Source organism: Fibroporia radiculosa, assembly GCF_000313525.1.
Source record: "Fibroporia radiculosa TFFH 294 genomic supercontigs, scaffold1421, whole genome shotgun sequence".
NCBI lineage: Eukaryota > Fungi > Basidiomycota > Agaricomycetes > Polyporales > Fibroporiaceae > Fibroporia > Fibroporia radiculosa.
In genome coordinates, this window is record NW_012133298.1 from 24,125 (window position 1) to 33,992 (window position 9,868).

General features: G+C 51.0%; 3 protein-coding genes across 3 annotated transcripts; 1 reads left to right on the top strand and 2 right to left on the bottom strand.

Moving 5' to 3' along the window:
- Positions 1-734: 734 nt before the first annotated feature.
- On the top strand, positions 735-2,777 carry FIBRA_02765 (uncharacterized protein; the record flags this gene model as incomplete). Its single annotated transcript, XM_012324618.1, has 5 exons — positions 735-752; positions 801-1,733; positions 1,793-2,332; positions 2,385-2,522; positions 2,574-2,777. 5 exons carry the CDS (start codon positions 735-737, stop codon positions 2,775-2,777), a joined length of 1,833 nt encoding a protein of 610 aa, XP_012180008.1.
- A 503-nt stretch (positions 2,778-3,280) lies between these two features.
- On the bottom strand, positions 3,281-4,177 carry FIBRA_02766 (uncharacterized protein; the record flags this gene model as incomplete). The annotated part of the gene is made up of 3 exons (XM_012324619.1): positions 3,281-3,570; positions 3,647-4,029; positions 4,092-4,177. 3 exons carry the CDS (start codon positions 4,175-4,177, stop codon positions 3,281-3,283), a joined length of 759 nt encoding a protein of 252 aa, XP_012180009.1.
- A 1,682-nt stretch (positions 4,178-5,859) lies between these two features.
- FIBRA_02767 (uncharacterized protein) lies at positions 5,860-9,227 on the bottom strand (the record flags this gene model as incomplete). The annotated part of the gene is made up of 5 exons (XM_012324620.1): positions 5,860-6,111; positions 6,167-8,554; positions 8,614-8,728; positions 8,778-9,022; positions 9,081-9,227. 5 exons carry the CDS (start codon positions 9,225-9,227, stop codon positions 5,860-5,862), a joined length of 3,147 nt encoding a protein of 1,048 aa, XP_012180010.1.
- Between the last annotated feature and the right edge of the window lie 641 nt (positions 9,228-9,868).

The following is a 9,868-nucleotide window of genomic DNA, read 5'->3' on the forward strand; positions in this document are numbered from 1 at the left end:
ATGACCTATACGATGTTAAGTCCCTAAATATCACATTGACAAACCGTCATACCTATGTGCAATTTGCCATTTGCATAGGGGGGGCCATCATGCAGAACGAATAGTGGCCCGTCAGCGTGCTCCCACTACTTCAAAGGACGATAAGTGAGATTACAGGCCAGAATACTGAGCTGACCTGTTGCTTGTAGAGCTCATCACATGCGCGCAAACGCAGCTCCTTGTGTTTGGATACATCATTCCTTAGCGGAAACTTGGTCTTCGGTAGGAGTAATGTCTTGGAGTACGCTTTGTTATCTAATACTGGAGTAGCCTTGGCTCCGAAACGTTGCGCTGCCGTGGTCGACAACTGGCGACATATAACCCGAAAGCTGCCACCACCGTGCTGAGAAATAAAATGAGTTGGCCACAGACGCATCTACGATGCTCCACTCCACCGGCGATCTATGTCGCACAATGGCCACGAACGGTGACAAGGCCAAAGACTGAGAGCCGCCGTCACGGCAGAGGTCCAAGCGCCTCGGTTGAGCTCGGTCGCGACTACACGTGTCACGTGCTTTAGCGTGGAACGCGAGCGCGTTTGTTTTTCAGTATTTGTGGCTTCAGTTGAACAAAACGAGGTTAGCGCTGTAGGTGTGTACGGGGCGACCTTTCACTTCTTATTGAGACATTCATTGCACCAACTCCTTCTTTTCTGTATCATATATCCTGGTATAGAGCTGTTTCTAAGCACTCGCATGTCATCGAACATACCGGTAAGTTTGTTATGCTATAACGCTACGCGGTACACTAAGCTGTACCAGACACGCCGTGTAACGCGGGCAACCCGTACCACTACTGTCCTCCGAGACAAGGAAAATGCTACAGCGCGAAATTCACGCGCGACTCGCGCGAAGCCACCATCAACGGCCAACGCTGTTGAAAATGCGAAGCCGACTGGTATCGCTCGGGCGACTTCGTCTACGGCTGCCACTAGAGCAAAGTCGGCAGCTGCTTCTACGCGAGCAGATCCTGCGGCGCAGGGCAAGCGTAAACGTGAAGCATTGGGTGAGGTCCCTAAGCCGCCAGAGAACAAGCTCGCCAAACCAGTCAATGTCGGGCCGGGTCTCACCGCTGTCAAAGGAAAGGAGCGCGTCAAGGAACTTAAGGAGAAGTTTGAGGGGGTCGTGCTTAAGAAGACAACGACGACAACGACGACTACAACCACTGTACGTCAGCCCCTGCGAACCGTTGGCGGCCCTACAGCCAAGCCGTCCTCAACAGCTGCAGGAACAACTCGCCGGACGCGTAGTGCTGCTGCACAACCCTCTCAACAGCATCAGCTGCCCCATTTGGAGGAAGAGCTGCAGGAAGATGTTGACGCGATGGCGGTGGATCCGGTTCTTATCGTTCCTGTTCCTTCCCCAAAACGGTTTGTAGCTGCGCGGGAGGCTGCAGCAGCGGGGCCACCTCCGGTCCGTCTGCGAACGCCCAGGCGGTCTTTTGGGAGATATCCCGCGAGGCAAGAGGAGGAGGACGAGGAGGCTCATCGCGCTTTCAAAAAGCGGCGTACATCATCCGATATTCCGGACGAAGAGGCTGCAGCCGAGGTAGAGGATGCTGTTGCGTTAGCGGGACCGCTTGAGGCAGATCCCAATGGGAACGAATGGGATGACTTGGATGTCGAAGATGGTGATGATCCTCTTATGGTCAGTGAGTATGTCGTCGAAATCTTTGACTATCTCAAAGATGTCGAGGTGCGTTTGCCATGTTTGCTTTTTGTTATGTCGTATGACGTCATGCGTCACCCTCTTAGCAAACGACGATGCCGAATCCGCGGTATATGGAGAATCAAAAGGATCTTGCATGGAAAATGCGAGGAATTCTTACGGACTGGCTGATCCAAGTGCATTCGCGGTTTAGGTTGCTCCCAGAAACGCTGTTCCTATGCGTTAACATCATTGACCGCTTCTTGTCTGCACGTGTTGTCTCGCTTGCGAAGTTGCAACTCGTTGGTGTCACCTGCATGTTTATCGCTGCCAAGGTTGAGGAAATGGTTGCCCCAAGCGCGACAAACTTCCTCTACTGCGCCGATTCGAGCTATACCGAGAATGATATCCTCCAGGCTGAGCGCTACGTACTCAAAACGATTGACTGGAACCTCAGCTACCCTAACCCGATACATTTTCTGAGACGGGTCAGTAAAGCGGATGATTATAACGTCCAAGTACGAACGATAGCCAAATACCTCCTCGAAATCCAATGCCTTGAATGGCGTCTCATCGCGGCCCCGCCCTCCCTTCTCGCTGCCGCAGCCATCTGGCTTGCGCGTATCATACTTGGCTATTCAGATTGGGTATGCGTCTTTATTCCTTGCCTTCAACTTGTTCTTACTTGAGTTTTAACAGACGCCTAACCTCGCACATTACTCATCGTATCCAGAGAGTGCTATCGTTCCCACCGCAAATTTAATGCTCAACTATGTTCTCAAGCCTATCCCCCACGAGTCGTTCTACAAGAAATATGCGTCAAAGAAGTACATGAAGGTACGGTATTATACATATGACTATCTCCATGTAGTTGAAATGGTGTCACAGGCGAGTGTATTCGTACGACAGTGGGCCTTGGAGCGATGGAACGAGGGCACTACCATTTCGCTGGTAGATATGCTGCCAGAGCTGAAGGCGCTCATTCAAGAACAGCGTGCTCAGGAAGAGCGAGCGGCGCTGGAGGGAGCAGTGGCGGCAGATGCGGAGGGAGACGAGTATCAAACCGAGCACAAGTTTCAGTACGGATCGTGAAAGTGGTCCGTTCTCCTGTTCTAGCACTCTCAAACGGATCGCACCATTCAACTATCTTATACTTCTGTATCAGCACGTAAGTATCGGCAGTGGCCATCCATTCGTTTTCGGACATCGCAGAACGCATCTATTGCATACCCTCGCATTGATGACTATTGTTTTCTTCTGTATTGTTGTCCCGTCCGCTGACTTGTCTTTTCCGCATGTGGTATGTGATGATGTACATGTTCCCGTTCACCTCATCCATCTATCGCCGACATCGTCTATACCTGTCGTACACCCTTTACCTATCATCTCCATATTCGCAGCATTTTTCACGTGGATTCACATTTTCTCACGCCTTCATGTGCCATTTGCTTTGTACAACACAATTAGGTAGACTAAACACAGATATACATAAGAGGAATGATCATGCAGTTATGTACGAGAAGTTCAACCGGTAATTTGAGCCCTCGGTCCAAAACCTTTTCCTTCTTAGACTTTTCTGATGCCATAACTGGTCTCTAGAGCACTTGCATGTATGGCTCGAGGTTTGCCATGAAGCGTGTCCATCGGCCGCCATTCCATCCTTCCAGCCTGCTCCACCCGTCCGCAGGGCCTGCCAGCTTGAACCAGACCAAAATACCGCCGACAACAAAATCCGCATAGGAAGGGCCTTCCAGCATGCTGAAAAGCCACGGATCGCGGTGCTCGATACTGTCAATGAATTGCGAGAGGTCGTTGAAAGAAGCCTCTAGCTGAGCCCATACGGCGGTCTGTTTTTCCGGCGGGAACATTTCGGAGAGTTCAACACCTATATATGCGGCACCGGCCCCGAAGAAAGTGAATACTCGTTAGCTGGGTGGGGGCGCCAACCGCATGATACACACCGAAGAGTCTCTTTCGCGAGCTTACATAGAACTCTAAGTCCCGGCCCTCAAACAACTTTACTGCGTTGGGGGCCACAACAGACGCTACGTCAAGTAAGATCAGCTTCTTTATTGTCGCGACATACGATGCCTGCGCTTCCTTTCCGCCAGAATAAATGGATGGCTCTGGGTAACATGTCTCGAGATAGTCGGCGATGAGGGATGAGTCTGCGATGAGGGCAGGAGGTCTTCCATCAGCCACATCATCAACAATGACTGGAAGCGTGCGTCGAGGTTCGGAGGCGCGAGTGATCGGTGCATTGATCGAAGCAAGAAAATCCTGTTGATCAGCGTAGTGCACCCAGTGAGTGGTATACGGCAGCTTCTTATAATTCAGAATGAATCTGGTGTAAACAAGAATTGAAATGTCAGTGGTAATTTCCTTCAATAATGGGATAACACAAACCGATTGATCCAGACATGAGGAGACCAAGCCGTGTTGATTGTAGTGGATTTCAGGTCATATAGTGTGATCTTGTGGTGGGTAGCCATTGTAGTGTCGACAACTTGAGGAAGCCGACTTGTGATCGCCAGCCCGCCAGAAACCAACGCTTTTTATGCAGTCCAACCTTCGGACTTTCTGATTGTATTATTACGGCTAATCCCCACAATCCTCCACATGGTCGCACTGGCAGCTGCCGAAAGACCCTATACCGACGAACATAAAAAGTAATTCCTGTAAATTGAGATATGTTCCGAAGTACGCCATTTGTGTTAAACAAATGTCGTCCGAGCATCATCCAAGTCGTATCACAGATACTTCAAGAGTAGTATACGGAGGTCCGGAAATGTCGGTTTCCGCACACGATTTCTAATCTTCGCACAACTTGTCGGTGCCATCTTCACAAACTTAGTCATTTGAGACACTGTGTCGAATGGCCAATGGCCACTTCGGTGCCGCAACTTGCTATGACAGCGAGTACCATCAGACACCGCCTGATTCAAAGTATTTATCGACTCACCGTCATTTCGACTTCGCGCGCGATACATGGTTAATCCTGTGGTCAGCACGGAGGTTTCTTTGATTGAACGTGATATTGCCATATCACTGCGTCCCGGGCTACGGTCACCATCGAATCACCGGCTTCTGCGAGTCCTGAAACATGACCGTCGCGAGTGGGGCGGTAGGCATGCGAGATATTAGTGCCGAACTCAAATCTTCTGTATCTTTGCAGGTCTCTGGGGTCGTGGGCTTCAACATTTCACGTTAGGAGATATGTGAGGACAAACGAGCGCGCTTCGCGTGCTGATGAGTCATAATAGATTCGATCAAGACTCTGCGTCGTAAGGTCCAATGTCTCCATGTCGCAAGTCGAATAGATGTGATTTAACAGCCAGTGACATATTCATATTTGATTCTTACCAATGATTGGAGGGGGGGATGTAGACTGTAAACCGATACCCTTGGCGACTCGAGTTGATTAGCCAGCAGTATGATGGTCTGTAGTACACCCTCAGTGGTATACCATGTGCCGCTCCTGGGATAGGTGGCCGAATAAAATCGCTAGAGATAAACGAAAAACCGCGATGAGTGAACTCGCTATGAATCGACTTCACCCTCATATCAGTGATAGTAATGATAGTGGTATTCCTCGGCGCCTCGCGTTCGCTTCCCAAGTGGTGCGGGCGTGGGTGGCAGCTGCTACGCCAGCCGGTGTCGGACAGGGGCCTCGTGGGTATCCTTACTCTCTAAGTGGGGTTCGCGGCGGACTGGGTAGGTAGGGCGCATGACCCGTAGTACGATCGTAGTTACTGATAGCGTACGTAGGCCTCTGTACCGGGTCGAGCGTCATGTGATTTACTTACACCATGGAGTTTTTGCCAATTCATGGGCCTCCTCAGGCTCCTCCTTCTCCTCAGTTCAAGTTGGGCCGGCAGTGCCGAAAGCATTAACCGCGCTCCTAAAGATCATTGATCATCGATCAACGGTTAACTTCAGCCCACTTGGACATATCGTCCAGAATCGTCACTTTATATATATGCAGACGGAAAGCAGTCTTAAAGCTTGTCAGAATAACATAGTGATCTTACTTGTACATTTGGTATATTAGCAGCATGGAGTGTATACAGGTGTGTTACAGATAGTTCTAGACAACATATCCGCGAAAGCTATAAGTTAGTCCACATGCACTGATACTGTCACTGCTGTCCGCGGCCTGCATTTACAATGCATTTCAAATACGTTCATACATACAGATATATGCTTTCGCCTTCAGAACCTCCTCGATGGTGGTGAGTCGTACTACTGTGTCGCTAATGTAGGCCCACTGCCGGGCAGGTTTGAGCGCCTGTTCCGGTATGCTTGTTTGTGGGAGGGCATTTGGAGAAACGATAGGCTCGGAAGCAATGGAACTATTCGAAGCAGAAGGCTTGGATACTGGATGCGATGGTGGCAGCGCGGTATAGGCAACATAATGTCCACCCAACTTCATGCAAAAATCATCTTAGCATTAATACCCGCAGGAGGTCAAGCAAACGCACCATATTGCCGATGTGTACCACTACTGCGTAGAGTCGATACATACATCTCGAAGGTGCGCTAGATGCTTTGAAGTTGCTCTTCCTAGCCTTGTCTAAACCAAAGTCTTCTTTCCTCGGGGCAAGAAAGGGTGTTAAGTCTAGCAACTCTGGGAAAGCGATGAACTCGTCAAGCTTCTTTACACCGCCCGAAAAAGACACAGAGTACATCTTTGATGTCTGCTGGAATCGTTTCAGATGTACGACAAGTACAGGCGGGGGATCCGAGATTAAATATCGCTTATACATGCGTCGCAATACCACCTGCTTAGCGCGAGACACTTTGGAGGACGATGCACCAGACGAGGCGACCTTCGAGAGATCCGAGCTGGCAACACCTGTAGATAGGTTTTCAAGGGATGCTCTTGGGGACACAGTGGGCGACGCTCCTAGGGATGCGACGGAAGAGGCATCCGAATACACTGATGTGCTTACAGAAATATCGCTATCTGAATCGTACGAGTCATCTGTCGTGTTGCCATCCACTTTGGTCTTCGCACGGTATTTGCCGCCTGGTGCAAGCAGAATATTATCGGGAAATGCGACACCGAGACTCGGGCTTGTAGGTCTGCTCAAGGCCTCGTGAGTCTCAGAGCGGTGCGCAGGCGAGGTGATGGGCGACTCGGGACCTGTGGTAGATATCAGTGGGATAGGCAATCCACTGTACGTAGTGGGGCGTGTTGGCGACACAAGTGGTGAAAGCATGTCAAGCTTGTTCGGAGCGTCCAAAGGTGGACTGTTCGGTGCTTGAGACCCCGACCCTGTAGTTGTTGGGGCAGTTGTGGACGTTGAATCTGATAGATGATCTGACAGAGAGGTCGAACTCTTTGGCGTAGAACCCGTAGGCGATGTGGGGTTACTTGCAGAACGCTCTGGTGACGAGAAAAATGATTCTCTGGAGTTGGTCGCTGGGACGTCCTGTATAGCCACAATAGTTTTGACGTCGGCACTACACTTCGCGGGACTGCCCTCACTTTCCTCACCCTCGCTCGCGGCATCGTCGTCCTCCGCATCTATATCATCTCGGCGCCGTAGTTTGTACGTGCCATTCGCGATCTTCCAGCATCGACGGCATCCGACCATGTTCTCGCCGTCTAACAGCTCGACGGCAGTGAACATCCGTAAACATTCTTCGATCCCAGGTAAGTGCCCTATCTTTGCCCAGGCAGCCGCGGCGGGCGTGATATGAACACTATGACCACCTGCCACAAATGCCTGGTGAAGTATTGACAGTGGGTTGGCCGAGGGATTTTGGACGTCGGCCAGAAGTTGTTTCAGATACGCGGCCTCTTGACGAGTAGGTTTCGGTGCGAGCGGCGACTTCTTCCGCTTACCTGACAGAGCCGTGCTACGTCTTGACGGTACGGGCCGACTGGCTACTGCAAGTGGGGGAGTTCTGAGAGGCGATGAAACATTGGGGGCGGGAGAAGATGAAGCCAAGCGCAGACGTGCAGCAGCTTCCAGTAGTGCGTCGTTCAAGTCCGGTCTACTGCTGTCGTCTGCTTGTATGGTACTGGCGGGGGAAGAATGGGGCATGTCTGCGCTTTCACTCTTCAAAGAAGTTATGGGGTCCACTCTCTTAGTACGAGCATTTCTGCCTCGCTCAACTGAGCGGCTAGGGCTTCCTGAATCTAGAACTTTCATACCCTTTCTCATTGAAACGCTGATTCGCCGCCCGAGTTTACCCCATGGATCTTCTTTCTCCTTGCTCTCCTTGTCCTTACCGCTCTTGCTTTCGTGGTCAACTTTGACTCTGGTGTAATTTAAGAGCTCAGCCGGCTTCTCATCCTTGTCCTCGCCACTTCCCAATTCTTCATCTTCTATGGCGATCGCATCGGTAGGTCTTGCCTTGGGCAGTTCCCGCACGACATTCCTTCCTTCCTCAACTTCAGCATCCTCCTCTTCTACGTGATCGATACTGCGCCTGCGCGGGCCCTCGTTCAGTGGAGGATCATCTTCTGGTCTCGGAACTTCAAGACTGCGCCTGAGCGGATCCGCAGGAACCGACGATGATCGATGTCCAAGCCTGTCGCGTCCTTCCTGTCCCGGCTGTCGGAATGGTCCTCGCAACTTTCGCGCAAATTGCTTAAGCCGATCACGTTTTCGGTCCTTGACGTAGTCTTCCGGCTTGATGCTCAGGCTCAAGTCATTAAAATCCTCGTATGTGAGTGAAACCTTCTGGCATTTCTCGCACACCAAGATGCTCGCCAGCCGTCCACCAAATAGCATATCCACGAAGGAGGCAAGCTTTTCATCATCACCGGAGATGGGCGCGGGAGGGAGCATACGTTTCTTGCGCCCCCGCTTCCGTGATTCCTCCACTGGTGGCGGTGGTTGACGCTTCTTGATTATCTATGATTCAACTCATAACTTAGAGGCCAAAAGACTGCCGGATATAATTCATAACATACGTCCATTTCTTCCATACGCATCGCGTCTAGCATATGTCGCAAAAACTCATGAGCATCTTGTTGTCGAAAGTCCATGTACTGGTCGTACTTCTTGCCCATCGTAAACAGAAGCTCTCTATGCCACTACGTTCATCAACAGATTAATACCGCTTGAGAAAACTCACTTTGGACTCATGCTCTCGCGCCGCTGGCTCTCCTGGATATCCCATCCCTTGCGCATCACATCGATGAAAGTATCACCGAGAGGCATATCCTCCACCTTCGCATGTTCATATTGTCCTCCAAGGCCGTGTCCGTTAGTTAACTGAGGCGATCTCTGCGCCACGATGGACGTGCCGAGTGTGCTTTTGAGCGAAGCGGGTACAGATCGGAAGTTTACAAGGTTGTGCAAGAGCTCGGTGGCCATAAGCTGACCCCGACAAGGATGCTCAGCCCGAAATTGCGTTGCAGAGGGCATGAGCACTTACCCCCTGCAATGTAGAGTTCATGAAACAAGTGTTCCCATGGTTTATGAGGCCCGGAGGCAGATTCGCGTCCTTCTCTTCCTCCTCCCGCTGTTTCCTCGCCCGATATATTTCCTGCGGTGTCGGCTGATTCTTCTTGTGCTTCAGCATGATGAAAGTATGGTTTCTATGCGAATGGCCACGAAAGCCGGCTTCTACAGGCTGAAAGCTTCACCGGGGTTGTTGGGGCCTTTAAATCAGAGTGGACAAAATCTAGACAGTGCCTTCTTGTGCTGCGGCGAGCATCCGCAGGCAGAAAAAAAAGGTGCAGCAATTGTGGTTGTCTGGGGCACAGGGGATTGAAGAAGTCTAACGTAGGCGAAAGAGACTGAGTAGTAATATTCCAGTCATCAGAAGAGATGCGCGGTTCAGCAACGCTCAGCCGCTAGGACTTGCGGCGTGCGCCAAGACAATAGTTCGGCAGATGTGGCAGACCCCGCGTTCAGGCTCAAGCTCAAGCATGAACTTGCACAATGTGTACTGTATATCGCTAGCTATGGGATTGCAAAACGCAAGTTGCCTACTATTCAGCGTAACATTTCCATATACCGCAATGACGAGCATTATCAGTTTTCGACTCGACCATGCAAAAGGGCGCCCGGGCGACTGGAGCCAAGCGCACTCAGCGTTGTGAATTGTTGAGGCGTCGATGAGGGGCTTGCCAGAGTGTTTTGCTGCGGTACCAACACTGAGGCCGCAGAGTAGATCTTAAACCGTGGCCCTTAAAGGATGGTCGAATATTCCCCCCCCCC